Source organism: Thrips palmi, unplaced genomic scaffold (assembly GCF_012932325.1).
Source record: "Thrips palmi isolate BJ-2018 unplaced genomic scaffold, TpBJ-2018v1 HiC_scaffold_15, whole genome shotgun sequence".
Classification (NCBI taxonomy): domain Eukaryota; kingdom Metazoa; phylum Arthropoda; class Insecta; order Thysanoptera; family Thripidae; genus Thrips; species Thrips palmi.
Genome location: NW_023144624.1, coordinates 9,589,523 through 9,617,510, shown reverse-complemented (window position 1 = coordinate 9,617,510; position 27,988 = coordinate 9,589,523). Strand labels below are relative to the sequence as shown.

General features: G+C 55.0%; 3 protein-coding genes across 7 annotated transcripts; 1 reads left to right on the top strand and 2 right to left on the bottom strand.

Moving 5' to 3' along the window:
* Positions 1 to 276: 276 nt before the first annotated feature.
* LOC117641887 (lysosome membrane protein 2-like) lies at positions 277 to 13,675 on the bottom strand. 3 transcript variants are annotated; one of them, XM_034379649.1, is made up of 9 exons: positions 13,200 to 13,675; positions 12,395 to 12,766; positions 5,534 to 5,625; positions 5,294 to 5,454; positions 5,043 to 5,184; positions 3,920 to 4,114; positions 3,441 to 3,840; positions 1,921 to 2,174; positions 278 to 1,831 (listed from the first exon to the last, which is right to left on the bottom strand). In XM_034379649.1, the coding sequence occupies exons 2-9, from the start codon at positions 12,735 to 12,737 to the stop codon at positions 1,631 to 1,633; spliced, it is 1,788 nt and encodes a 595-aa protein (XP_034235540.1). In that variant the 5' UTR covers positions 12,738 to 12,766; positions 13,200 to 13,675; the 3' UTR covers positions 278 to 1,630. The 3 variants fall into 3 exon arrangements, with proteins under 3 accessions (XP_034235542.1, XP_034235540.1, XP_034235541.1); XM_034379650.1 differs by lacking the exon at positions 13,200 to 13,675 and adding an exon at positions 12,910 to 13,057; XM_034379651.1 differs by lacking the exons at positions 12,395 to 12,766; positions 13,200 to 13,675 and adding an exon at positions 8,744 to 9,000 and having other exon boundaries at positions 277 to 1,831.
* A 4,457-nt stretch (positions 13,676 to 18,132) lies between these two features.
* LOC117641885 lies at positions 18,133 to 21,830 on the top strand. Its single transcript, XM_034379645.1, has 14 exons — positions 18,133 to 18,195; positions 18,353 to 18,570; positions 18,684 to 18,909; positions 18,985 to 19,120; positions 19,198 to 19,336; positions 19,410 to 19,597; positions 19,676 to 19,917; positions 20,018 to 20,177; positions 20,252 to 20,473; positions 20,556 to 20,746; positions 20,833 to 21,033; positions 21,119 to 21,342; positions 21,447 to 21,579; positions 21,656 to 21,830. The coding sequence occupies exons 3-14, from the start codon at positions 18,791 to 18,793 to the stop codon at positions 21,756 to 21,758; spliced, it is 2,058 nt and encodes a 685-aa protein (XP_034235536.1). The 5' UTR covers positions 18,133 to 18,195; positions 18,353 to 18,570; positions 18,684 to 18,790; the 3' UTR covers positions 21,759 to 21,830.
* A 114-nt stretch (positions 21,831 to 21,944) lies between these two features.
* LOC117641886 (eukaryotic translation initiation factor 4B) lies at positions 21,945 to 27,459 on the bottom strand. 3 transcript variants are annotated; one of them, XM_034379646.1, is made up of 13 exons: positions 27,432 to 27,459; positions 26,675 to 26,779; positions 26,432 to 26,601; positions 25,733 to 25,846; positions 25,469 to 25,652; positions 24,920 to 25,387; positions 24,543 to 24,831; positions 24,353 to 24,458; positions 24,171 to 24,280; positions 23,990 to 24,081; positions 23,752 to 23,899; positions 23,348 to 23,414; positions 21,945 to 23,270 (listed from the first exon to the last, which is right to left on the bottom strand). In XM_034379646.1, exons 1-13 carry the CDS (start codon positions 27,442 to 27,444, stop codon positions 23,214 to 23,216), a joined length of 1,923 nt encoding a protein of 640 aa, XP_034235537.1. In that variant the 5' UTR covers positions 27,445 to 27,459; the 3' UTR covers positions 21,945 to 23,213. The 3 variants fall into 3 exon arrangements, with proteins under 3 accessions (XP_034235537.1, XP_034235539.1, XP_034235538.1); XM_034379648.1 differs by having other exon boundaries at positions 23,878 to 23,899; XM_034379647.1 differs by lacking the exon at positions 27,432 to 27,459 and adding an exon at positions 27,153 to 27,425.
* Positions 27,460 to 27,988: the final 529 nt, after the last annotated feature.

The window sequence follows — 27,988 nt, the reverse complement described above, 5'->3', positions numbered from 1 at the left end:
GACAGTGTAGTGAAGCGAGTAAGTCTTTTGTTCTGATCTCATGGCTCGCCCAAATATGCGGTTGTTAAACGGGCACAAGTATAAACTATCAATTTTGGGTCTCTGGCAAAAATTTTAAGTCAAAATGGCATGCAGTTATGAGACACTCTGCTGCAAGTCTGCAAAAATGCGGATGGATGAGAGTACCCCAAGTAAGGAAATTGTTTGTTTCTATAAATGTTTTGATGAATATTTGAGCTTTTAAGGGAGTAATTGGTAAAAAATAACACAAAAGCCTTTGTATAAATAACAATTTGTATATTTACAGACGTCACCAGTATCACAATACAACATGACTGAGCACTGCTTCGATAGCCTGCTAATTGGTACGATTTGGACAAAATTCATAAGCAGACCCGCAAAAACGCGGCGCAAACTGGTAATAAATACATTCAGTCTTCAACAATAGAAAAACATAAAAACGGCTATCCCACAGACGACACAGTTACTAGAAAAAAGATAACAATGAAGATCCAGACTAGACGTTTCATAAACAATACAAGCGAGATATATGGATTTGGACATTTCATGGAAGAAATAGAATGAGGCAAAATTCAGCACAGGGTTTAGGATGCTGCTAAGCATTACATGAGGCATATACACTATACCTCTATCACTATAATAAATTGATATTACTTATATTATAATAATTATGATAAGTTGATGAAGAAATAAATATTGAACATATGGCAACCAATACATTAACAGTAACATTAACTATATGACAACAAAGACACAATAGACACTTCAGAGGAATGTGACAGTGTTTACACATACCATTCTGCATCAGACGCTCAACGTCAAACAGTATTGCATGAATAAATCTGAACAAAAATATAACAAATGGTCAACAATCATACAAACGCTTTTCATCCACAGGCGGAGGGAGTCTAAACTTAAATTTGAGCCTAAAACTCAATCACGATGTACCGAACATTAGTTCAAGTACTGAAACTCGTTTAAAAACCACACAGCTTGGAATGCAAAAAAAACTATTTGAACTAACGCATTGTACATGGGGCACAGATACGAGCCCCTTCCATTTAAAGCTAGATTTGGTCCAGGCAGACGGACCTCTGGGGAGCTCCGCCCAGAGGTGCCCGCGTTTGAGCACAATGTTCACATCTAATAGGTACTGAGTAAACAACAATTTGAGTATTAAAGAACACAAGTGACTTGTTCACATCTTCCAGGCTGGCAGCCAGGCTGCATCCCGGTGGAACAAAGTAGCGCTAATAGAAAAACTAGACCGATCAACGGCATTTACCCTGCACTCCGAGGGTCCAAATCGGCGGGACAGACACACACATGCACACACTGGCACACAGACGCACACACACTCACGCACGCTCTCGAGACACCGGGAGAAATACTGACATGGGCTTAGCCCCTCGGTGGCGATCCACGCCCCGATTTCGCAGTACAATTCGAAAGGCGGGCGTCACCCGCCTCCCCCCCTCCAGCGTGGGAACGAGGGGGAGAGGGGAGAGGCGGCACAGGCCCGCCTTCAAGCTGGCCGAATACTGAAACAGGCGTCCACGCACAGCCCTTCGCCTAGGCCGGCCTAGGCCAACCCTAGGCCTCACTGTCCTCACGCGGAGTCCGAGTCGGGGGAGTCCGTGGACAGGTCCAGGGTGCCCCGCTCCCGCAGGAACAGCCGGCGGCACAGCACCGCGGCGGAGGCGATGCCGCCCGCCAGGAAGCCGTACATGAGCAGAAGCTCCAGGATGTGCACCGTGAACGTGGCGTGGTACAGCAGCGTCTTGAGCGGCGAGGGGAAGTCCGTCACTTTCTGCAAGACGAGACCATCACATTAGGGAAACGTCACTGGAACGGATAAAGGCAGTTCCAAATCAGGACGCCGAGGCGCGGCCGACTCACCAGTTCGAACCAGGCTACGGGGAGAATGCTGAGGTCCTTGAAGTGGGTCATGGTGGCGCCCAGGACGCCGGCCGCCTGCCGCACCTGCACGTTGAGCTGCAGGCGGGAGGTGCCGCCGATGGTGAGGCCCAGGGTGCGGTGGATGTCCACGAACATGTCGTGCTTCTCGGGGTCCGGGTTCAGGCCGATCACGTTGTTGCGCAGCGCCGGGTCGCCGTGCAGGAAGTGGGGGAAGGACATGATGAGCGGGGCATCTGTGGCGACAAAAAAAATGCGGCGTTTTAGTTTTCGTCGGCAGTGTAACGCTGACTCCGTGCGAATCAGACAATGCCATGCGAGTCGCGAGGCGGAGGCGCTGGCCGCGCTGGCGGTGGCGGCCGATTAGCACAGCGGGTCACGCGACCCTTGCATCAGATCGCCCAGCACGCCCAGCACGGCCTGCCGCGAGGCGGCTCGCCACTTTCGGCAGGGACCGCCGATAATTTTGGCAAAAACTCAGGTCAGCCCATCCCGGCTGGCCGAGCAGAAGGACCCTAGACTACCGGAGCCCAACTGCGAGTGCACCTCGCAAACGAGTCATTCCCTTGAGGACGAAAAATAAGGAAGCCGGGTGCCCGTCGTTGTTGACCGCACCGCGTTTTTGACACGGCCGTCATCCGAAGAGACGGTCGTCATCGGCGGGGACAGGGACAGGCCGAGCCGTTTTCCGTTCCGCGGCACTCGCGACGTCGCCAACGCGGCCAAAACACTGACCCGCCGCGACCCCGCGCCGCGGCCCGCCATTGCGCGCACCAGGCACCACCAGGCAGGCACCACGCGCACTCCACGGCCAGCTCATTAAAACAAGCCCTTCCCAATGAATGCCCCAAGGCCCGAAGGGGACCCAAGGCGCCGCGTCAGGCAGCCAGTTTCGCAACGCCAACAGGAGCAGCGGAGGGGAGGGCAGGGGGCGTCAAGGCATTACCCAACGGCCTTGCTATACATATAGTCAAATCCGGGCCAAATACACGGCGGCACAAGACAGGCCTGCCTACAGATGTCGACGGGGAATCACCCCAACATCGCTTTAAACCAAACCCCGTTGCCACGTCGGCCACGTCAGCGGCTGGTCTCCAAGGCGAACGTCACGCCAAGGCAGACCCACGAAATATGCCTCGGTCCCAGACCGCGATGCTGAACAACTTAACATTTTTGGGACTAAGTAGGAGACGAGTTCCGTGGGTAAAGCATTGTGCGCGGCTTTATGCCCATAAACCCTTGCGGACGTCATCACCACCGCGGCGACGTCACACAGCACCCCGGGGCAGGGCCGGGCAGGGCCGCCAACTCCAAGCCGTGGGAATTCTGGGCCGCCAGACAGCCGCCTGAATTCAAGCAAAGCCCACTCAAATAATTCAAACGCATCGAATCGCAAACGGCGACCCGGCCGCACCGTAGCGTCCCGTCCCGTCCCGTCGCGTCGCCGCTTCCCACGGCCCGGCGCTGCGCGGCCAGGAAACTTCCTCCACTTTCATTCTCACCGAAGTTGCAGGCGGACGAGTTGAAGACGCCGCTGGGCAGGCACTGCTCGGGGTCGTCGTGGTGGCAGAAGCACTCGTTGTCCGGGTTCTTGCCGGGGTTGTCGAACACGTTGGGCGGCAGGTGGAAGCGGTAGGCGGGCATGCCCTGCGCCTCGGTGTACCGGTCGAACACGAGCGGCAGGCGGCGGCACATGTCGCGGTTGTAGACGAAGAGGCGCGCCGTGGGCGACACCTGCGGCGGCGGGAACTGCGACCCGTCCGAGCCCTCGATGCGGTTGCACTCGTCCGTGCGCCACGCGCCCTGGCTCGTCTCGCCGTTGAAGTTGACGATCTGGCCCAGGCGGTTCATGTCGTCCGCGCCGGTGTGCATCGTGATCACGTGGTCCGACACGCCCACTTTCTGCAGCCACAACAAACAGCGCGGTAAAAACAACAGGCGCTTGCGGGGAAGGGGGGAGACACTGCGGCGTTGGACTTACCGGGACCATGAGGCCGAACTTGGTGTAGGGGATGGTCTTGGTGAACTTGGCCATGTTGAAGAGGCTGTCCTCGTAGCCGAACAGCAGGTCACGGGTCGGGATGTGGAGGAGGGGCTTGGAGTCCATCAGCCGCAGCATCGTGTTGATGCCGACGCGCTTCACCCAGCTCTCTTCCCGGGCCGTCGCGAGGGCACTCTGCGAAGGGGAAGACAAGGATAACGACTCAACGAACCACTCTACTTTCTTTATTCCTCACATTATCCGTCCGCCACAATCCCCTGGAGATACAGTCCCCCCGCCGCCCCCTACCCCCAAAAAAACAATCAAAAAACAGCCGCCGACGTCACGAGAACCACGCGTTGTTATTAATCAATCCGGTGGCGTGAGCCGTGGGATTTTGAGGGGCACGAGGCCTGCCTAGCCTGTCAGCGAGCTCGCCGCCGAGGCGGGGGGATTATGACCTCAATATTTGCAACAAAAACATTCAGTGCTCGAGCTTGCTTTTTTGGCGCGGTGCCGCGGCGCACAGCAGCGGCGCGGCGATTCGATGCAATATTAATGAGTGGCAGGCCAGGCAGCATCCGAGCGATTCAGAAGAGTCGTCTCGTCGCTCTGTCTCTGTCGCACTCATGGGGCTCGTCATAAGCGTGCGAGAGAGACAGAGCGACAAACCGATTTCCTGAACCGGTCGGCAGGCAGGCCGCGGCAAACCGCGGCAGGGACAGTCATCTGCAGCGAGAGGGGAGTGAGTGACCTTCGCAGAAATCGGCAAAAGTGAACCGAAGAGCGGCGCGTCGGCCAGCCGGCCACGCGGTCACGCCGCCGGCAACATCCGACGGGAAGACTGTATCGGGAGCAGCTCAAGAAGGCCAGGATTACCACAGGCGTCTCGTCCCACCACGCCATGTTACGCAAACGACGTCGTGCGACCGATAACGGCATATACGGCGTGTCGCGTCGGGCCGTACACTGCTAATCACAACATATCCAACAATTCCACGCCAGGAAGCGTGGGGCACATGTATCCCACACTTTCCCAAGTGCGAAACATGCCATTTTTTACGCTTCCTAACGTGTAATATTTGGCCCCACCGCCCAGGCCAGAGCGAGAGCGAGAGCTCACCATGAAGGGGATGTTGGGCACGAACACCTTGGCGTCCTCCGGGTACGGCGACAGGTCGGGCCGAAAGGTGTAGGTCTTGTTCTCCTGGTACGAGAGGGTCGAGTTCGGGTAAAACTGCACGTTCACCTTCTCCGTCGTCTCCCTGCGCAAAGTCAACAAGTGTAAAGGGCTGCTCGGCACTGCCGGTAGATGAAGTAGGGGGCGCTGCTGGCTGCCACTGGCCAGGCCCGCCAGGCCGCACGGACACGTACTCGTAGGTGAAGGGCCCGACTTCCTGGACGCGAAGCTTGGAGCCGTCGCGCCCGAACGAGTCCGCGTTCGTGTAGTTGAAGATGTACACCATGAGCAGCGGGGTGACGGGAGGCGCCCGCCACCAGTCCCACGTGTTGGACGAGTTGGAGATGACCATGGTCTGCAACAACAACAACAAGGCCGCGGTCAAGGACGCGTCACGAGGACGGCGCACGGCGCACCGACAGGCCGACACTCACCCCGGTCACCAGGTCTTGGAACAGCGACGTGCACCACATGACGGCGGTCCCCGCCAGGCAGAACAAGAAGGCGGCGAACAAGGACGCCAACCCTGAAGGACAAACGAGACTCGTTTAGCGAGGGAGTTAAAGTAATAAGCGCGCTGCTAGGGCGGCACGCCTGGCGGTGCCCGGCCGCTACGCCCACCTAGGGTCAGGGCCGCGGATGGGCCTGCAGGGCCGCCAGGGCCGGGCCGCGCACAGTACACCTCAATGCAGCGGCGCCCGCTTTGCATCGCCTCCAACGTCATCGCCGTCTAGATAGCGGCAGTCGGCCAGCGGCACGGTCACGGCCGGGGAGGCTAGCGTGGCTGGTGTGGCTAGCGGGGCCAGCGGCTAGCCGGTGCACTGCCCCTGTCTGCGGCGCCTCGCCGCGCTCGCCGCCTCCCTGCAGTGCCTGGGCCTGGCCCGGGGCCTGGCCGTCGTCCGTCACTCGGACATGCAGATTGCACCCGTCGGCCGGCACCTGACCCGCGGCCGGGGTCCTCGGGTCCTGGGGCCCTCGATAAGCCGCTAATGAAGCAGGCCCGCACCACCGCCACGTTTGGCGAGCAGCGCACGGGCCGAAGCCAAGCGCACTGCTGCCCAATCCGAACACGCCGTCTCTCTCGCACTCCAGGGCCACGCCGCGGGGGTGCGAGAGAGAGCGGCGGTACTGCAGCCAACCGCGGCGACGCGTCAATGAAGACGCCCACGCACCTAGGCGCGTCCACTCGGCGTCCACTCCGCGCCGTCGCAGCCAGATTAATCGGGCGATAACGCGTATCGCTCAGCATGGCGGAGACGCGCGTAGTCTAGACACCGCGGCCCATAAAGCTCTTCCGGGTCAGCGAGCAGCCAGCGGCGAGTCCTAATTAATCGCAACCTTCACGCAGCACGGCCAAGCGCGGACAAGCGCCTTATCGCTCAATGGGGCTCGCCCCGCCAGGCCCACCACGCCACGCCACGCCACACGCGCCTAGGCGAGGCTCCAGGACTGCTTGCCGTGTTCGACAGCCTGCTCCACTCCACGAGCGCGGCGAGGGGACACCGTGGCACCCCTGCCGCGGCCGCCACCACGCGCCAGACAGGCTGCATCAGCCACCCCTCCCCTCTCCCAGGGGTCGTCTTTCAGCGACTGGAGCGGCCGAGAATAGACGCCGCCCTGTCCTTGTCGCACTCATGGGCCGTCCCGCGGGGTGCGAGAGAGGCAACGCGACGCGACGGCTCCCCGGCATGACTCGGCAGGTCAGCGCGGAGGAGCAACGCACCCAGAAGACGCCGCCAATCGCACGGAGGCCGAAGGGCCGCGCCGGCCGCGCCACGCACACCTATGCACCAGCGATAGCGTGTCCGGTGGCGCAGCCGAGCGGCCATGAGGCGACGCCAGCAGAAACATGCACTTGCGTGGGGCGGCGCGGGGCGCGGGGGGCGCGGCGGGGCGTCGTGGCGTGACTCGCCCTTCAGCCAATCAGAAATCGGGCGGCCTAGCGCGGCGGCTGGCCTGGCTTGCCTGGCAGCCGACACCGCGCGGAGGATCGAGTGGCGGTGTGCCGGCGGGCAGCGACTTCCTGCGCGCCACCTTCAGGGCGCGGTCAGGGCACCGCCAGGGCACCGCCACGACCTCGCCGAGGACCTCCGCGAGCCGCAGCCGAGCAGGTCGCGACTCCGCATTGCCTAAGCTCCCGGCGCTGTCCCGGCCCGCCTGCTGCCGTCGGCTGCCGCCATTCACGGCTTTTCCGAAAAGCGCTTTCCCGGCTTTCCCGCTGCGCAGCGGCCGGGCCGCGTCACTGCCGCGTCAGGGGAGAGCGGCTGGCTTCGGACATCGCGCCACGCTGGCACGCGCCCACCCATTGGCCGCGCCGCCACCGGGCCGGCACAGCCCCGCGCGGCCCGCCAATCGGTGGCGCGGCCCCCGCGGCCCCCGCGGCCCGTGGTGTGCTGTCTGGCTGCACGGCTCTGCGCCACTATTCCGTCCCATTTGCACTGCCTATGCGGCGGAAAAAATGACACGCAGGCGCCCCTTCGCGCAAGCACCGCGCGCAGTCTCTCTCACACAGTGCCTCTCTCTCACACTCAAACATCCTCTCTTTCGCTCTCACACAAACAGTCTCTCACGCAGTCTCTCTACCCCTCACAGTCTCTCTCTCTCTCGCGTACACAGGCGCGCACTGACGCAGGTAAAGGAGGCGAATCAATCGACGCAGAGCCAGCGCCGCCGGGAAAGGCGTCCCGTCTACACTGCAAGTGCATGCATGATAACAGCGGGCAAAAACACGCGGAGCACATCAACAAGTACCCAGCCCGTCGTCGCACGGTGGGCCAGCCAGAAGACCGGCAGAGGCGGTCAAAATCCCAGACGAGTTTTGAGCTCCAGAGTCGCTAAGTGGGACTCGAACCGACCCTGAGACCCCGCCAATGGATTGCTCTCCGAACGAGGAATCCATTGGGGGGTCACACGTTCGGCTCGAGTGCTGCTCAGCGACTCTATATAGAGCTCAAAACGCGTCTAGAGTTTCGGCCGCCTGCGCCGGTTCTCTGGCCCACTGTGCGAGTCAGACCCCGGCGTCGCGGCCGGCGAGAACGTGAGCGGCGGCAGGGAGCTGTCCCGGCGGAGGGGCCCTTGCCGTCACGGCGAGGCATGGCGACGCATGGCGACGCGGCCCTAGCTGCCCTTATCGTCCAGGCGACACATCCGCGCCCTTGATAGCAGTATCCTCCCTATCGACTTCCCGGCATCAATTAGTGTAATTGGCACCACTCGCCCCGCGCCACCTACAGCGGCCCGCCCCCGCGCCACGTCGCCGAGGCAAAACTTTTGGATTGAGCAACACACAGCGACGAACAAAAGCTCTGCCAACGATAAGCCGGCGTAGGCGTACTGTCGGGCCGGGGCCGGGCCGGGCCTGCCTGGACGCGCCGCGCGTCGAAATCGCCAGCACCCCCGGCCGCCGCACACGGAGACCGGCGGCGACCGGTGCAAGGGGATGCTGCTGCATTTATGGCTGCAGTAGGCAATGCGCCGCCACGCGCGCGTTCGGGTTGCCTAGCCTCTCTTCCACAGGGGCCCGGCCCGCGCGCACCTCGCGCACCTGGTGGCTGCGCGCCGGTGCAGGTGCGGTGCAGGCAGGCCGCGACGGGCCGGGCCGGCCCAGGAGGGGAAGGAGGGCCAACAGGCTGCGGGAAGCTCACCCTTGGTGACGAAGCCCATGCTGTGCGAGTACTTGCAGCCCTTGGGCCGGAGGGGCCGCTTCATCGAACACTGACGCGTCTCCGGCCACGTCTTCATGGAAGTATCCTTGGCGGCAATGAACAACTTGGTGTGTCTCGTCCGCGGCGCGGCAGGGCGCGGCAGGGCACTGCAGGGCACGGCTCGGTGCAGCCCCGTTCCCTTCTTTCCGACCGATCGCCTCCCCAGACAGCTGACCACCGAATGAAGACACTCGATGTGTGCATTTGATGCTGAGCGCGCGCGCTATCGCTTTTCGTTATTTATTTTTCATTAGACTTTTTGTCTCCCGGCCCCCTCCCCGCCCCGTCCCGTCCTGCTCGGATATCCACCAAAGAGTTGTCATCTGGCGGCGGAGGGCCTCCGCGCCTGCCTCCGCGGCCAGGCCGGCCAGGCCCCTCGAGGGGCGGGCGCAGCCAGTGCGGCACGGACCCCTCGGGGGTCAGGCCTTGATAAGGCGGCGGGGCACGCGGCCGGCGGGCCATTCACTGCACCGCCAGTTGCCAAAACCGGCAGACCGGCAGGCCGGGGCGGGGAAAACCACCCCCACCCACCGCGGGCCGGGACCAGCCTCACCAGCCGCACTAGCCTCACCAGCCCTGCGTGTGACGTCACGTCGCGCCAACAGACTGGCCGGACTAGGGGTGCCTGCCCCGCCCCGCCCCCGCCCCGCCCCGACCACCGTGTTGACGGGTTGGCCGGCCGGCCACAGACACGCAGCGCAGCACAGATACGGGTCGCGCGCCTGTCAGTAACGTCAGTCATAAAAGGACGCAGTGTTATTTTGCGCCGCAGCGGGCCGCGCGCGGACCCGGAACGCCCCGGAAGGCCTCGCCTTGAGCTGCTTGGGCAGAACCACCCACGGCCGGGCAGTGGCGTTGCGCCGCAGGGCCGCGCAGGGCGCGCAGGGCCGCGGGGTCAGAGGCATCAATTAGTGCGACTCTACTCGGGGTGCGGGCCACGCCGCCACGGCCACCACGGCCACCACGGCCACCACGGCCGCGGGGGCCTCGGAGATGCCAAAAGGGGGCGGCCGAAGGGCGCGCAAAGGGCACGCAGTCTAGACGATAAGCCCATGGCGGGGCGGGACGGGGCGGGGCGGGGCGGGGCGGGGCGGGGCGGGCCACAGCCTTCATGGCCTGCCGCTGGCGGCCGAGAGCACACCGCCCCAGCGCATGATCAGCCTCGGCCAAAACGCACAGAGTGTGTGTCGCCTCGTTCGATTCGATTCCTCGAAGCCTCAAAGCCTCGAAGGTCGCAGCCAGGCAGGCAGAGGGCGGCGTGTTGACACCCAAGGGCCCAGGGCGAGGCGGCGAGACGGCCGAGAACTCCCATCAGATAGTCGCGGGGGCGAACAATATTTTGAGCCGAAGTCTGCGAGGTACGTTCAGTGGAAGGTCAAGGCACGCGGATTCTAGCGTATTCAAGCGCCCGAATACTGGAAAGACAACGACTTCTTCATTTGACGCAGAATTTTTCGTTCGGGTGGGAACGTTCGCGCCAAGGGGGTGCATTCGCGTGACAGTCGGCTCACTCCATCCGTAGCACGCGTAATAGTTTGCAAAACAGCAGCGTAACAGCCGAAATTCTCGGAATTTTACATGTGTCAGGGTGGTTTTGGGGCCATTTTTCACGAAATCCCGATAATTTTGAGGCATCATAGACGTAGTAGTCGGGTCACCGCTTTTGGGAGTGCATAGCCCCTTGGCTGGCGCGGTCATGCTGGCACACCACAAGGCGAGACCGAGGCGGCCGCGCGGAGAGGCCACGCCTTCCCTTCCCCGCCAGACGTACTAAAGGCGTTTTTCCTGCGGCCCGAGAAAAAAGGCGCCGATAACAGCGGTGCAAATCAAACAGCCTAAACGCAGCGCCCGGCGCATTCGCACCTGCCGGTCTCTGCCGTGTTCTGCCCGACCCGAGCGCTCAGGGACGCCGCCCAGAGCGACGCACCAGATAATACCGCCTCAAATGACGATTAGCTCCTTCTTTATTGTTTTCCTCCGCTTTTTTTCGGGCGAGATGTCCGGCCTTGGAAATAGCGTAACGGCAAGAACGGGCGCGGCGCCCGAGTCGCAGTAATTGGGTCGAAAAAGCGGTGGTGGCATTACGGCCCGGTAAAAACAGGGGAAACCGGCAGCGGACGTCGAGACGCTGGATGCACCGCGATGCAAGGCGATGCACGTGCACGGCGTAGGCGGAGGAGGCCGACATTCCGACTCCAAGCTTGGCGCGCGTTTTCGGTGTACCACGTCACGCTCGAGCTCAGAGTAATGACAACCAAAAAGGGGAAAAAAGCGGAGGTGGCCTGAGGTGTCCTGACGTACCACCAAACAACGCAGGTTCGTTGGCGTCTCCAGAGGAGTCGAGAGGGGGGAAGACGTTGCAGAGCACCAGCCGGCTGGAATTTGAATATCCGTGCGTGGCGGCCAGGGCGGGCCAGGGCGGGCCAGGGCGGGCCAGGGCGGCCAGGGCAAGGCCATCGTCCTGGTGGTTGTGGTTGGCAACGGCGGCCGAAGCCAAATCCGATGAAGGGTCAGGAAGGCCCGGCCCGGCGCGGCCCGCGGGTTCATCGAGGTGGCCGCTAATGGTCCGCGACGGCGGGGAACGCGGGGGCACCGAGGGCCACCCCACAACAATAATCCAATACTTTAATTAAATTGCTTTCGAGATAATTTCACTCTCGGCCACGCATTCCTCTCGCCAGTCACGTTCGCCACTTCAAACGACCAAATTTTACTTTTAGAAGCTGGATGCATTCATTTCTGCACCGTTAGTTTTCCCTGAAGTTGCCACTCAGCACTGCATAATTTATGTACATATTATTTAAGTGGCAGAAAAACGGTTTTATTCCACCCTTTTAGATTCTCCAGGCGAATGCTTGAAAATGAAAAATTAACATCAACTGACCGATACGTACGTGTTCACGCACATGAATATTGGGGGCGCGACACGACCTGTGGCAGTTTCAAAACGCCGTCTTCGTCTCCGGGCGATAACTTTGTTTGCAGGGCCCGGCCCAGGCCCACCCCGCGCCGCGCCGCCGCGGCCCAGACACCAATAATATAATTGAAAGCGATACCGGCCCGATGACCTGCATCGCCGGGGCGGGGCCCTGCCTGAAGGCTGATGCCCGGAGCGCCGCGCCAAATCAATTGAATATCGATGCCGCGTGCAGTCGAAATGCACATTTTTCGGCCACTCCCCCCCCCTTCCTCCCTCCCTCCCCCCTCCCTCCCAGTCGTCTCAGTCGACTCCCCCCCCCCTCCCCCCTGCCGCAGAGGCATTGTCACTCCTGGAGCCGCACTACGGCCTTTGCGCAGCGCTGCAGTGGGTCCACAGTGCACCGGCACTCCAGAACTCCAGGTGCAGCCTGTTCTTCGCAGCCTCGGCCCGCAACTTGGCTCGGCTCCCTTCCACGCGCCCGCCTTCCTTGCTTATCGCGACCCGCGGGAACTTGAACGCAGCAACGCAGCGCGGGACGCGACGAGGGGTATCGCCGCAAGGGGAGCAACGATCGCAACGATACCCCGCGACGACGAGAAATCGCGGCCGCTTCGGCGCGGAGCATCGACGCGGACAAAGTAACAGACAACAGAAAAGCAGTGTGTACTCACCGCACTTGCGCCTGCAGTCGAGGGCGCGGTAGCCGCGGAAGTGCAGGTCCTCCTGGATCTTGGCCTTGGCCCGGAGGGTGAGCCTGGTGGCCTCCCTGGTGGTGGGGATGCGGTGCATGGAGTAGCTCCACTGCTTGACGAAGGGCAGCGCCTTTCCCTGCTTGCCCTCGCCGGGGATCATCTTGGTGACGGAGCGCTGGTCCTGCTCGTCGCTGTCCCCCTCGGCCAGCATCAGCTCCATGCTGCCGTCGTTGTCCATCAGGCCGCTGTACGACTTGGACTCCCAGTCCGGCTCGTCGGAGACGAGGCCGCTCAGGGCCGTGGACACGGCCGGGGTGTTCATGGTGATGTCGCGGTGGGGAGGGTCACCACCTGGGGACAGAGGGGCTCGGCTTCAGCGAGGGCGGTCGCGACGCGAGTGGCTGGCGGAAGGCCTCCGCCAATGTTGACGTCGGCGTCGGCACCCAAACACCGAGGCCGAAGCACTTGCGCGGTGAGTGGCCAGCGAGCCGTACCTCACTGCCTTCCCGCAGTCCGGACTCGAGTGGGCGGACCAAAATACGACTAGACAAGTGTTGTGCTTGTCTGCGCGTCGCGAGAACCCCAAATAACGCCATCCTGACTGGCCGTTTCGGTCTAACCCGTCCCATCTGCACTATCACGCCCGACTGGCTTATCGGTTACGCTATCGACTTTCTTCCTTCCAAGGAGAGAAATGAGTGACGCGTCCCCGTCCACCTGGCCGACAGGCGGCCAGGACGCCGCCGCGCCCCGAGCACAACACGCGCCCCGTCGTTCTACTCACTCTGGTCTGGAGGGCGACTGCCGGCCGCGGAGTCTAGTGCAAGACTGCCGACGCTGCGAGCTGCGAGGGCCGGCGGTGGGCCCGGTGGGCCGAGCTTTCCTTGTCCAGGCGGAGAAGTAGAGACGGAAAAAGCGCAGACCTCGGCAGGCTGCTAGGCCTCGGCTTGGCCGCGGTGCGCTGGCGGTGCCGTGGCCGAGAACACCACCGCGTCGCTGGCGCTGTCAAATGCTGCTCGACGGTGCGGCGGCCGAGTCGATGTCCCGAACGTAAACACCCACAACACTCTGGTCTTGGATCACTGCGTGTCACTGCGCCGCGGCGCGTCCTCGGCTTGCACTTCTGATTCAACTGTCACTGGCAATCACACACAACACTTCCCGGCAAGGCGCAAAAACGCGAACGCATGCGGCGTCTGCGGCGTGGTGGCGTGACTCGACGCGGCGCCCGGACGACGCGACGCAGCGGGCTGGCGGGGCTGGCGCGGGCTGGCTGGGACTGACTACCGGGCGGCGGGCGGCAGGGCGACGCCGTGCCTGGCCGTGCCTCTGTCGACGCCCTCGCACTCGGACACGACGCACTACGACGCACCACTGCGTCGTCTTGTCGTCTGCTGGAGTGCTGTGCTCCCCGTTGTGCCCACGCGCGCCGGGAGATAGCGCCGTCGTCGCGGCGGCAGTGGCGGTCAAGTTTGGGGCTCGAGGTGTGGTGGCTGGCGGGCTGGCTGGCTGGCCCGGCGTATCCAAGTCTCCAGGCGATAAGCCGATCGGGGCGTATCGTAATGTCACTATCACTGGACGGGACGCACTGGACGGCGGAGGGGCACAGGCAGCCCGGCGGCGGAGTGTCCTGACGGGATGGGCGCGAGAGACGCGGCAGGAAGTGGTGGCGGGGCTGGCGGGCGGGGCTGCCGTGCTCGTGTGCGGAGGACTCGCGTTCTCGCGTGCCGGCCAGGGATTGAGGGAAAAGGTGTCTCGCGGCGGACAAGTCTAGTGCGCGTGGCGCGTCGCATTGCGTTGCGTCGCGGTCGCGGCCAGGGTGGGGGGCGTGACGTAGAATCGGAAGACGCCGAAGACGGCCCGCCAATATTGGCCCGGCGTGCGCTATGCGACCGCGCGGGACGCGGCGGGGCGCGGCGGGGGGCTTCCCTTAGGTAAATTGGCGGCGTGAGTTGTTATTATCGCTCTCGCGTTTCCTTCTTATCGGTACGCGGCCCAGCGTGCGCCACACCCGCCCCGCGACGGGCGTAGCTGCGGTCGCGGACGTCACCGAGAACGAGGGGGTCGGCGGCTTGAGCAAGAGGGGCAAGAGGCTGGCCGGCAGCAGACCGATTCAGAGGGTCGGTGTCGTCGCTCTGTCTCTCTCGCACTCGCGGGGCGTCCCGTCTAGGTGGGAGAGAGACAGAGCGACGAAAACGCCTCTCGGAATCAGTCGACAGGGCGATGCTCCAATTAGGCGGCATGCAGCGTGGCGGACCCAGCCAGGCCCAGCCAGGCCAAGCCATGCGATGCGTCGCCCTGGTCGCCCGCACGGTTCGGCTAGTTGACGTCATGGATAGTTGTGCGATGATTGATGGAGAAAAGAGATTGGAGCGGGCAGTGCCGGGCAATGCTGGGCAATGCGTGGGCGGGCCAGTGGCGGCCCGGCCAATGCGCGTATTGAGGGGCTATTTATACATTGTGAACGCGATTCGAGAAACGAGCCGAGCGCGCCCCCGCCTCCAGCACCTTCTCGCCCCGCCGCCCCGCACCGAGCCTCATGCTCACACTTCAATTGGAGTCCAGGATGGTGCAGGACGTACGAGCCCCTTCCGCCAAGGACGCGGAGCCAGCATCGCGCCAGGACGCCAGGACGACGTCAGTGCCCCGCGCGAGGCGTGGCCGCGTAGCTGGAGGACTGCCTCCGCAGCCTGCCGCCCCTCCCCCTTCCCTCTTGCAGGGTCCGGGCAGTTTGTCGGGGCGCGTTCAGCCGCGCGGTGCCTCTGACGTCCACCACGCCACTCGCGAAAAAGGGCGCCCATCCGCTGTGCTCGAGGAAATAAAAAGGCGAAAATATGCTGCTCCTCCTTCCCATTCATCGCGAGCCAGCGTGCGTGTGTGTAAGTGTGCGGTATGTGCGTATGTGTGAGTGTGTGTGTTCGCTGGGTGTGTGTGGTCGCGCGAGCCGTGGCGCACCTGATGCTATGTTGCTCCGTCCACAGAGTCCACACCTGTTCCGCGCGTTCCGCGCTGTTTACGTGGACACGTGGTGTTCGTACGTGGCCCGGGCCGGTGGCCGCGTCGGGTCTGGCGACGCGAGGCGCGGCGAGTCACTCGGAGTCGCACCACCTTCTGCCTCCGCCAATCAGCAATCGGCGTGCTGCCGGGCTGCCGGGCTGCCCCCACGGCCCCCACTTCCGCGGAGCAGCGCGGATGGGCGCGGAGCCGATAGGAATATGCACGGAGTTTTAGAGCAACGTCGGGGAAGTCGCGAAGGATAGGATGCAGCCTTCCCAGCGGCCTTCCCTATACCCCCGCCCCGCCCCGCCCTGCCCCAACGCGTACGCGTCTCGGCCTCCTGACTGATCGAGATTATTCCGTGCCACGCGAACCGCGTTCGAATCCCATCAATGGCAGTGGATGCTCCACTTTTTTCCGGCCGCCACCGCCAAGCGACGCTCGCGCACGCTAGCCGGGCCCGGGAGCCTCCCGACGCGTCGCGGCGTCGCGTACGCCGGGCACGCCGACCCGCACGCGCCACGCGTCCAAGTCTATTGCCGCACGCCGCGAAGCCGCGCCGCGAGTGCGGACCCCATTAGGGGGCATTAGAATCGTCTCGGGCCTCCACGGCAGCGTAGTTTCAAATGCGGACGGGGTCGCTGGCAAAAACAACGCGGCCCGGCCCGGCCCGGCCCCGGGTGACTCCGCGACTCCCCCGCATGACGTGGCAGTGGCATGCCGTGCCGTGACACGCCACGACATAGCGGCTCGCCGGGCAACCGCAACCCTGTTCAACCCCGTGGGCCGAGGCGGGCCGGGAGACCGATGCAGGCGGCTGAAACTCTAACCGCGTTTTGAGCTCCTGGCGCGGCTCCTGGAGTCGCTAAACAGGACTCGAACCGACGGTGTGACCCCACCAATGGATTCCTCGTTCGGAAAGCAAATCCGTTGATGGGGTCACACGGTCGGTTCGAGTCCCTCTATTAGCGACCCTGGAGCTCATTCCGACGCTTTTGTGCTCGAGGGGTTGCGGGGGAGGCACGGCGACGAGACTTTTTCGGAATGGGCCGCAAGGTCGTAGCAGGCGGTGCTCCCGCGGTACTCTTCCTCCGCGGTGGCCCCGCCCGGGGTGGCGACCGGGCCGACCAAGTCGCGTAGAGATTTGCAATCCAGGACCTTCGGTAACTCGCCAACGAGATCGTTCCCGATCGTTCCAACGGAGTGGTCATGGTCGCCACCCGCTCGCCCTCGCCGGATCCGGTCACGCCCCGTCCGTCAGCAATGCGCCGCGCCGCTCCCAAAGACTGTGTAGTAATAATAAAGTAGTTTGTACAACAGATTTGAATTTCAAAATCATGAACCTAAAAAGAATGTTGTAACTTTTAAAAGCAACCTCTGACGTCGGCTGACGCAAGGGCTGACGTGGGGATACAGGTTTTTGAAAAAAGGTATTGGGGTGGGATGAGTCGCTTCCCGTTTTTAAAATTCGTGACGTTGGAAGCAGCCCGGTTGCATGTGGCCCGGCCTGGCCCGGGCGTTTCAAAGTCACCCACCCTGGGCCGCGTCCTGCCGCCAGCCGGGTGTTTGAATGCCACACGCCCTGGGAAAATAATATTTGACAGGCGCAACGTGTGGGGTGGGTGGGCACCCCGCCGGTCTTGGCTGACGCGGGACGCTCGCCCTTTATCCCCATCGGCTCGGCCCGCCACGACCACACCGGACGGACACACCCCCGTGCAGCCGACCCATGAAGGCCGCTGCTCCGGCCTCTGGAGGCCCAGCCCCCCGGCTGCAGCACTGCGTAGCCGCGCCTGTGGCTTTGTTGCTCGATTAAGGCTTGAATGACGCTGCGGTGCAGAGCTGCGATCGAAAGAAGCGAGTCCCGCGGTGATTAGAGTGTGACGGTTTGGACGAGTGTTGCTGTTGTCAGTCTTCGCGCGCCCCGCCCCGCCCCGCCCCGCCGTGGCCGCAGTGTGCTCCGATTACCATTCACAAGAGCCCGGAGTGCGCGGGTACATACTCCACGTCACAGTGTCGGAGCTATATGCGTCCGAAGCGGACTCGAGCGGATCGCGGGCCCCGGGCTTTTTTGGCTTTTTGCACCAGCCCGTCAGCAGCGCGCTGATGTTTGGAGCGTTGTCTTCGTTGATCCATCGCTGCTTTTTGCCGTGGGGGTGCGTCCCGTGCGTCCCGTGCGTCCCGTGCGTCCCGTGCGACGCGAGGGCTTTCCGATCCGGACCAAAGATTGTCGTCACCGCGCGATGAAACAATAGCGACGGCCGTCCCTCGCCAATGAGTCCCTCAATCCGAGGGACTTCCCCCCCACCGCGCGGGATTTCCCCAAGGGACGGAAAGAAAAGACCCCCGTTTGGAAAAAGAGAAGGACAAGAAGAAGCAGCACCGTCGCCAAGATCCGCAGCAACCCCCTACACCCTACACTGCCTCCGCGCCCTCGTACTTCACTTGGTACTCGTGTCGTCGGAAGCCTGGACGGACGCTCCGACACTTTGACGAAGTGGCGTGCAATTGGCATATCAGTGTCAAAATGAAAACAGTGACGCACTGGAGTAGCAATACTCTCTGCAGGAGCTCTGCTTCTGCGTTGCGTAACGGCATAGCGGAGGGGTTCGCCGTTAGTCTAATGAAAACGCACCCACAGCAGGCTGACTGATGGTCACGCCAAGTGGCATCGCTGTCAAAACACAAACAGAATAACATTCGCATTATCAATCGGTAATGTTTCGGGAGAAGACTACAGTCTAACATTTTCGTTTTCTCGCTCGGTGAAGAAGGGTCCAAAGGTTGTCGGTTGCAGCTATTTTTTAAAAAATCTGGATTTTTGTTTTGTATATTCTTTGCGTTGTTTCACTGATTTCCAAACATAGATCAAATGTTTTCAGTTCATAAAAAAAGAAGAAGGAAAAATCCTCACGCTGATGCTCATTTTCTCGTTTCTAGCTCCATTTTCGGATTTACGTTGTTGCTGCACTTTGAGTCGTTCGTTCCAAACCAGCAAAGGAACCAGGGAGCGAACGAACTGAATTGCCCGCGTTCAGGCTCAAAATGGCTGCACCAATCAGGCGCGTCGACCGAGAAACAAGTGAGCATCAGTGTTTTTCAAACGCGAACAGTTGAAGTTGAACTGTGACACCGGTTTCTGCATCTGCATCAAGCAGGTAAGCTTATTTTATTCTAATTTCGTATGTTTTGACGAAAAATCAAACAACGAAAAACGAACAGGTTCATGACTATTTCATTGTGCTGTCACCCTCTGTTACTTTTGCGTCAGGAAAAGAAGCAAATTTGATGTGCTGCCTGTCAAGTCTGTTGATGTCGATCCAGTGATCCTTGTTTACATCGCTTTATGATGGTGATACGGCTCTAAATCTCAAGAAAATGGAATCCGACTGTCGAACCGCTGCTGAGTTACAGCAATGGGCAAAGACCATGGGGTTTGTTCCCGGATTGAAATTTGTTTCTTCAGAAGAATATCCAAAACCTGAAATATTCCAAAAGTAAGTTCATCACATCATTTTTATCACCCTATTCTCTCTTCACACTTTTTGTGTGTTGACACATTTATTTTGCAGAATATGCAAGGGCAAAGTCACAAAGCTGTGGAGTGATGTCATGAAACATGTCAGGCCTAAGGATGAGATACTTCATATTCAGAAAAACCTTCTACTGCAACGTCTCAGATCAGGGAAACCATTGGATAAAAACCCGGTCAGTTATTTGTTTACTTCTCAAACTCTTAGGACTGCTGTTAAGGATACTGATCAAGTAATTTTACCTCTCTTTAGGTACCTGGGCATCTGAGTGAACAGATGTTTCTTGCCGCCAAGCTTGCTGAGAAGGAAAAAGAACGAGACACTCTTTTGGAATCTATTCAGAAAAAAGAATCATCTATTCGAGCCAAAGAAAAATCACTAAGAAAATCAAGTTAGTTAATTTGTTTTGTGCTCCATTTTTCATAAGTTTTCAGAAACAGTACTAACCATGCCTTATTTTACAGGTCACAAGTCTATTGAGCTCGAGAACCAAATTGATGAGTTTAGAAAAAAGCAGCTTTTATTCAAAATGAAAAGTGAAGAAAGCCGTTCAAAACTTGCCTGGTTGAAAGATGTGGCAGATGTAGCACGTGATCTTTGTCCTCCATCTCCTAATGCAAAACCGGCTTCAGCAAAGTTCTCAGATTCAGAGGCAGGTTTTATATTTGTTTGTTGCACTTTCTAAACGAAGGTATTGATTCTCATCTTCAAATGCTTATTTTATTTTCAGACTATGTTGTATAAATGTATTGATGCCATTCAAGATTTCCACTCCAAGGATCATGGAGGTGATATGGAATTTCCTGATGGAGACCAGTCCATAGAAACACCCTTGCAACAGCTCTGGAAACAAATCAGATTGAACAGCAATGGTTGGGGAGCTCAGCAAATATGGAATGCCATTAATTCTAAACTTCTTACAGAATTAATGGAAGAAATTTCAGTGTTCTGTGGAGATGACTCGAATGCAAGGTAGCCTTGTATCTTTTTTCTGCTCTTCATTCATCCAAAGTAACATTTCTAGCTTAAAAAATTGAATAATTGGATTGTTTTATTCTGTTTTTCTGGATAGACCTATTCATAGTCAAGCATCACTTGTTCAAAGTGCTGTCTCTATATTGCCGGCTAAGTACATGACGTCTTTGCTCGAATTTATAAATTTAGAAACAAAAGTCCGATTGAAGAAAAATGATCTGGAAAAACTTCAAGAGGAATTGATAAATTCAGTAGAGGTGGGGTTTTTCCTATATTGTGGTTTACAACTAATGTTATTTGCACAAATCACAAGTAAAGTTCCTGTTGATAGATAGCCAAGCTAAACACAACAAATTTGAACAAGACAGTGAGCGCCCCAGAGTTCATAAGAGCTTTAGTTGAAGCGCAATCAAAAAAGGCAGTACTATCTGGGAAGTTACAAGGCATCAAAGCAGAACTCATTCCATGGAAGGAGAAAATGTCTGACTGCGCGGCTGCATCTCACAGTTTGAAGTTAGCTACAGAAGAATTAGCTAGACTTGATTTACAAATAGTGAGTAACAGGTTGCTTCATAAAATCGTTTTTGATAAGTTTTGATTGTATCTATCTTGTTGATGTATCATTTATCCTTTAGGATTCTGATAAAAAGCAAATTGTTGAAAATCTTGTTCACATGAAAATGATTGCTTGCAAACTGAGATCAGTCCGAGCAAAAGCACTTGCTCAACGAAGCAACTTCAACATCCAAGTGCCATCATTTTTCACTATGATGAGAAATCGTCATTACTTTGATTCAGAGGAGGGGGCTATTAGTCCTGACCTAAGGTTTCCTTTCCTTTCTTTCTGTAACAGCTCTGTTAAATTTTCTCCATTCAGTTATACAAGTGTTTCTTTTTTGTTTCTTTTGTCAGGAATGTTCGTGCTTCTTCAACCATGATTGGAAATGAGACAGCTGACTCTAATTTATCCTTTAATACTACCTGTGACTCAGTTGGTGATAAATATAGTGACAGCCCTGAAATGTTGGCTGTATTGAGAGAATCTATTTCAAAAGAAGCCAAGTTATTCATCAAAGTCCATCTAGAATCTGTACCTTTTGTTGTTGTTAATGGGTGAGTAGGGTTGGTGGTACCTTTACTGTCTTATTAATATTTTAATCAAACTGCTTTCTTGTCTAAAAGTTTCCTCTGTTTCCAGGCGGAAAGAATCAGTGTGTAATTTGATGGTCCAGGCTCCATTAATGACATCTCGCTGCTTAAATATGCCTCAGCGAAATTTCCTCCAAATTGTTCGAGGTACTCCTTTCTCAAGTACCCCAGATATATTACTAAAGCAGCTCTTCATTCAGACGCACGTTCGGGCTCTTCATCTTTATAAAGCAATTCATGAAATTCCTGTTTCCACTGATCATCATGTCTCTGGTAAGCTTTTCTCTTTTATTTTTATTACAAGAACTATTTAGTTTCAATTATGTATTATCATGTCAACATTTTTTGTATTGAATTGTTGTTTTCTTCCTTTTCAGGTCACCTTGGAACACTTAATAAGTCCTGTGAGAAAAATGAATCTGACTTGAGAGAGAAAACTGAGTTTGTTCGTGCATCTCTCAATCACATTAAGTTGTTGGTTACCAACAGCAATGCAAATTTTGACTGTTGGTGAGTGGCTATTTTTGTTCATTGGAATTAATTTAACTGTTCTGAGTATGTAATATTCGTCTTTTTATGTCCCTAGGCTGGAAAGACCTGTCCAGAATGCAATTCCTGAAAGCTTAGAAGTAAATGGTTCAGTCTTCACAGAGTGGTGTAAGAGATATGATAAGGCACAGCCATGTTAAAGTTGCTCCAGAAATGTTGCTAAGGTTAATTTATTCATCAAATAAGTTTATAAATGAGAACTAGTTTAATTTTCCAGACTTAACAAAATTTATTTGCCCCTTTCCTTCAGACCAATTAACTAGAATGGTAATCACAAAAAAATTATGAGTAATGGAACATAGATGAGGGAAAAATTGTGCCAGACCTATCTATGATCAAACATTTATTTATAACCACAGTAATACATACAGAGTAACACAGAGTAACCCACATCGTTATGACTTGACAAGAGTTCCTCCACATCACTATTCGGCTTATACAATATCTCAGTGAAGACAAATGGCTGAACTTACGCAGGGGTAGGATGAAATAAGTAAGATCAAAGACATTTCTGCGAAAATTAGCCTGAAAGCATATTGCCTGTTGACCAGAAATGAGGTAGAAAATGTTGACAAACCAATTCTAACATAGACAGATGTACACTACAGGAGTTGACAAGACCATATCCTCAACCACCACACACAATCAAAAGTTACTGGAACATAACCCAAGGTAAAATATTAGAACCAGAATGAGCAATAGATATAGTACTTTTTACATGTCAGGTATCTAAAATCTACACATTTTCCTTTACACTATAGTGGTTACTGGCACAGTCTCAGCCTCCACTAATGAAAAAAGGCCACAAGCTATTCAGCAGAACCAAGCCATCAGTCAGCCAGAAACATGAGGGACAGTCTCAATACAGAAAAAGTTGAGAAGTTTCTTTTAAACCTCAACTGAAACGCTTAAGGCTATCTTCAAAATTGTTCAAAATTTATCAACACATTCATTTCTACCACACAATGTCAAAGGTCAGGCAATAAACCTTACAATTAAATGTTCTTATTTGAATATCAGTTGACAAGAAGTTGTGTACATATCTGAATCCATTGATAAGACAAAAATAAAACTTTGACCTATACTGGCAATAGCTTCAGCAATGATCCAGATTATTCAATGATCAGATGACACATTTGAAAATTTGGACCTGCCACCTGTGTCAGATATAAACATAATAAAATTAAAATAAGATGAAAAGGACTTGAGAAAATTTGACCCTTAGAATAAAAATTCCCAGGCATTTCTAATAGTTTGAGATGTGTTCTTACACATCACATGAAATATGAATTGATCACACTTTATCCACATGTTCAAGTCAATATTGGTAAACATGAGGACAAGTTTTGCACCACAACGTATTGATTTAAAATTCTTACACCCATTTTACCCCATCTTAATAAAAGTGAATAGTTAAGGGCCAAAAAAATGCAGATCTGCACCATAGAAACAAACTAAAGTCAGCTGCTCTCAAAAACAGAAGGTAGCAACATCTTCTCACCAACAATCTTCAAGACTTTTTAGCAGATGCAATGTTCAAAATGCCTTTACAATTAAAACACACGGCCTATCAAATTAGGGGACTTTTGCACACATTAATCTTCCTGATCATCTTCATTCAAGTAAGCATACTTATTTGAAGCAACGAAGTTCTGTGGAAAGGAGAAGGCCATTAGCATCAATTGAAACAAATATTAGCATTACAAGAACTCAATCAAAGTTTACTCACTGGTTGAGGCTTCTCTTCATATTTGGGCAAACGTCGATCTTCATTGGAATGATCTCTACGTGACGGTCTGGAAAAAATAAGAATTCTTAAATAAAATTTTGTTCAAAAACGAACTCAAATGATGCCTCTCATCAGCAACTGAAATTTAAGTTATGAGAATTTAATATGGAGCAGCAGGACTAAAAAGTCAATGATAATTTCAAGGCTTGTGGGTGAAAACATTCACAGAATAATTTGTTAATCCCATGCTGAGTACAAAAAGTGGACTTATTTATTAATTAGGTTAGAATAGCAGTTCGGGTTAAATTGCTATTAGATAAAAATAAGAATGAACACCCAAGCTCTAACAGTTATTTCCTACAGCCAGAATGTCATGCAGAGCAGCACTGCTGTTCTGCGCTCACCTATCTGTGGGTTGTTTGCCCTTATTACCACCACCACCACTCGTCACCCTGTCTACCCGAGCATGGCCCATTCCCTTTTGAGATCCATGAGGACCAACGCGCCCTCGTCCTGCCTTTCGCTCATACCTGTCAGCGTTGCTGCCATCCTCTGCAAAACACACAAAAAAATGAAAAGGATTAAGACCATGTTAAAAACCCCAAATAGATGACACCAGGTGTAGATTGAGGGGCATTTTACCTTTTTGGAGATCCACATCTTTCTTGTCCCTCGAGCCGCTTCTATTTGTGCGAAAGTCTCTGAACTCGTCTTCCTTCAAATCACTGCTTTCCCTGAGAAGAAATGAATTTAATCGTGAACAATGAAATAAAATGGCCGATTGGAGTGGTGCAAATCCAGTCCTTAACAGGATAAAACTTACCGCTCCTTGTTGTTGATATGATTCCTGTCACGGCTTCTATCATCCTTGTTGTCGTTACCTTCATTTTCAGAAGTTCCACGATCGTTGGCCTTGGTGTCACCATTGTTGGACTATAGACAAAGCAATAATGAGGCAAACAGACCTGATGAAGACCCAAAATTAAGCGTTCTCAAGGAACTTACGCTTGCATCATCTAACCGCGGGCGGCGGGACCAGGCATTCTCCTTGGGAGGTGGTGCGGGTTCAACCTTCTTGGATTCGTCACCGTCCTCATTGGCTTCCCTGGACCTGCAAACACATGTCAGCACACTGTTAGCGGCCCTGCATACTGGAAGGGCTCTCTAGGACTCTCTTTCCCCCTCCCTCTCCCACCTTCCACTGTCGTCCTTGTCCTTCCTCTCCGGGTCGTCGCGACGAGGAGCGCGATCCCTCTCCTTGGCCAGCCTTTCCTCGATCTCCCTCTCCCTGGCAGTGGTGTCCACGGGCTTGGCCGCTCCGAAAATGGACGCACGTGGAACGGGGGGAGCTTGTGCAGCCTTCTCCTTCTCCAGCTTCTCTCGCTCTTCAATCTCCTTCTCCTTCTTCTCTTCTGGAGTGGGCTGGATGACCTCCACGGGCCGAGTGCGAGGCTGCAGCTGCAGCTTGGGGCGAGCTCTCGCTTCTGAAATGGCAAATTAAGGGCTTTAGTATCATGGGGCCGACCACAGGTCTGAGCAAGGGCAGCAATGGGCAATGCGTTTCCAACTCACCTCCTGATGAGTCTGAGGGAGGGCCGTCGTCGCGCCGAGCGAACCTGTCGCCGCCTTCCTCTCGGTCGCCACCGTACCTGGGCCGGTCGCCACCGTAGCGGTCGCCGTCGCGGTCGCCGCCGAATCGCGGACGGTCGCCGTCGCGGTCGCCACCATAGCGATCACCGCCGCGGTCGCTGTAGCGGTCGCCGCCGCGGTCGCCATAGCGATCACCCCCGCGATCGCCGTAGCGGCTGCCCATGCCGCCGCCGTCGCGGTCCCTGTCGCCGAAACCTCGACTTCTGAAGGAGTCCCTGTCTCTGTCCCTGTCGCCGAAGCTGGAGCCGCCGGTGCCAGAGCCCATGCCCTCCCGCCAGCCGCCCTCGCGGTTGTCCATCTCGCGGGGCGCCCCGAAGCCGCTGTCACGCTCGCGGCCGCCGTCCCGGTCGCCGAAGCCGCCGAAGCCAGGCCGCCCGCCGGACCGCCCGCCTGCCGCACGCCAACAAACGAGTCGTTATTAAAAATGTCATTATAAAATTAGAACACGAGGCGAGTCACAAGAGTACTCACGGTCTTCTCCGGCCGGCTCGGACCGAGGCCCCGATCTCCAGTCACCCATCGTCCGTTCCGGGTCCTCCTCGCGGCCCATACCCATGCCCATGCGGTCCCGGCCCATGCGGTCTGACCTGCCGTAGCCCCGGTCTCGGTCATTGTTTTCTGATACATCGATCCTTATCCGTCGGCCCTTCATGCTCTGAAACAAATAAGGAAAATTGCAAGTACAGAATTTATTGCATAATTATTTCTCTTTTCGATCAATTGGGGCTTACTTACCGTATCCGCAATTTGAAGAGCCTCGATGAGGCCCGCCCTCTCAGTAAACTCAACATATCCATAGCCTTTGAGTTTTCCCGTAGCATCGTTTCTTGGAAGCCTAATAGTTTCAAGCTGAAACAGAAGAGAAAACAATAGAACCACACGATTTACGGTACAAAAGCAACGATTGTAGGTCAACTTATGACCAACAATGCTGTTCATTTGCATTGCTGGTGTCTGAGTGAACATGTAATCTGGCACATGTAACTGAACTCCATTAAAGCAGATTACAGCTTTAAAAGAAGTTATGTGCTTCAATAGAAATAAGAGATAAATTAGATTAACAATAATTTTAAAGAAAGCTTGAAAACCGAATAATATCAACCAATCAGGAACAAAGCATGCTTATTAGGTGTGATCTAAATGCTAGAGCACAATTAGTGTCAGAATCTCAGCTTTGAACTACACCTCCACAAACATAGGCACAAAATTCGTAATAATGTATTAATATACAAGAGTTTTGCAACATTTCGTACGGTGGGAAATTGTTAGTCCACTTGTGACCAATAATGCAAAAATGTGCTTCATGGTGTCTTAGTGACTATTCAGTATAGCACAATAAACTGAACTCTACCAGAATTGAGGTACAGACTGGAGAGAAGTTAAGTGCACCATTGTGACCATTGTAACTTAGACTATAAACAAGTGCAACAGTACCTGGAGGTCCCTGAAGAATTCTTCAATGTCCTCTTCAATAGTTTCAAACGGGATATTTGTGATGTATGCCACATAGGGTGGAGAATTTGGTACCCGTTCATCATCAGTACCTCTGGCAGAACGTGGCGCTGTTGGTAAAGCAGACTTGCGAGCCGCTGCTATCTGCAGATCTGAACATAAAATGAGACATTACAAATAACTCAAACACATCATGATTTAAAAGTTACAACTTAAACCACTCACCTCGTTCATCAATTTCAACTTCTTCCGCCCATGCTACTGGACGGGTTTCTTGTAGGACTGTGCCAAGGTCCACCTGCTTCCATTTGTTTTTCTTGTTCTTTTTACCTGTAGACAAAGTTGTCATCTTTAAGTTACAGAGCTATTTCAGAAAGCGCCTAAAAGATTATACAAAAAGAATAACATATTGAACACAAATGACTCCGTTCATATGATTTCAATGCACTTCACTTTGACAGATCTCTATCAAAACAAACTTTATAAAGGAGGCCAATCAAATTTTCACGGAGAAAAACTGTTGAGAGCAACGCGTTCTATCGTTTTATCGTGGTGTTTAATAAATTCGGCTTTAAACACACAAAATCAGATGGTAGACACAATTTAAGCAAGATTCCACCGAATGGATCATTCAATTGCCCGAAGAAATAGACCGAAAGACGCGCCGCATTTTGGTGGAATCGCTTCAGAATAGAATACGTACTCATTTTGCACAGCTGGAACTAAGCCGGCAAATGGATGACTCAATTTCAACCACTCGTCAACCAGCTTGAATTTCTGAACTAACCACGAGGTTGCTCAAGGGGCACAGCGATTTATAGAATTTAAAAATATTTTAAGGGACACACAGGAGCGTAGATGGGTTCAAAACAATCGGCAGTGAATGCAGAGTGTGTTTGTGAACGTTCAGCCTTCAAAAGTTGACAGTAACACGCTATAAATAGTGAAATGTACTTCACGTGATGTGCAGCTTGCTACCCACCTGAAGCAGCCATCTTGAAGAACACAATTTACGTAAAGTAGTGCCAACATGAATATAGCACACTTGACATTTTGAAGAGATCAAAATGTGGTAAGTATTGAAACTAGACTGACTTAGCTGACAGATTAGATGTGACTTAATTTAAAACGTTCGTAACAAAGATTGTGAAAGCTATGAGGATCCTTTATTTCACAAGCCAGAACTTCTGTGACAATTATTGCTGAGGTTGGCGCAAACGAAATGCGTTGCCACGTTTCCCTCTATTTACTTTGGCGCGGACATTCAAAAGCGCTGAGGTCAGCAGCCTATCTGTTTTATCATCTGCAGAGATATATCTGTCATCAGGAGAGTAAATATTTCGTTTGAATGAGACTTTTGCTGTAATGGGGCATTAAGTGACGTATGAAAACATGAGAAATGAGAATAAATTGCAAGGGAATGTTTCCAGACACCACACCGACACAAACCGCGCACCACCGCGCTCTACTGTCACTTGTTCCTTGTTGCTAGGTACCAACTTCATAAACACTTCTTTCATTTCGATATGAGCCAGAAAA

Bases quoted from the DNA above. Each gene is read 5' to 3' on its own strand.
- LOC117641885 (XM_034379645.1), top strand. From the start codon at position 18,791: ATGGAATCCGACTGTCGAACCGCTGCTGAGTTACAGCAATGGGCAAAG. The intron at 19,121-19,197 runs GTCAGTTATTTG...ACCTCTCTTTAG, and splicing joins AACCATTGGATAAAAACCCG to GTACCTGGGCATCTGAGTGA. The intron at 19,918-20,017 runs GTAGCCTTGTAT...TTTTCTGGATAG, and splicing joins GGAGATGACTCGAATGCAAG to ACCTATTCATAGTCAAGCAT.
- LOC117641886 (XM_034379646.1), bottom strand. The intron at 23,415-23,751 runs GTGAGCGCAGAA...TATTTTTTCCAG, and splicing joins GGCAAACAACCCACAGATAG to ACCGTCACGTAGAGATCATT. The intron at 23,271-23,347 runs GTGAGTAAACTT...TCCTTTCCACAG, and splicing joins ATGAAGAGAAGCCTCAACCA to AACTTCGTTGCTTCAAATAA.
- LOC117641887 (XM_034379649.1), bottom strand. From the start codon at position 12,737: ATGAACACCCCGGCCGTGTCCACGGCCCTGAGCGGCCTCGTCTCCGAC. The intron at 4,115-5,042 runs GTGAGCTCTCGC...TCCCCTTCGCAG, and splicing joins TGCCCAACATCCCCTTCATG to AGTGCCCTCGCGACGGCCCG. The intron at 3,841-3,919 runs GTAAGTCCAACG...TTGTGGCTGCAG, and splicing joins AGTTCGGCCTCATGGTCCCG to AAAGTGGGCGTGTCGGACCA.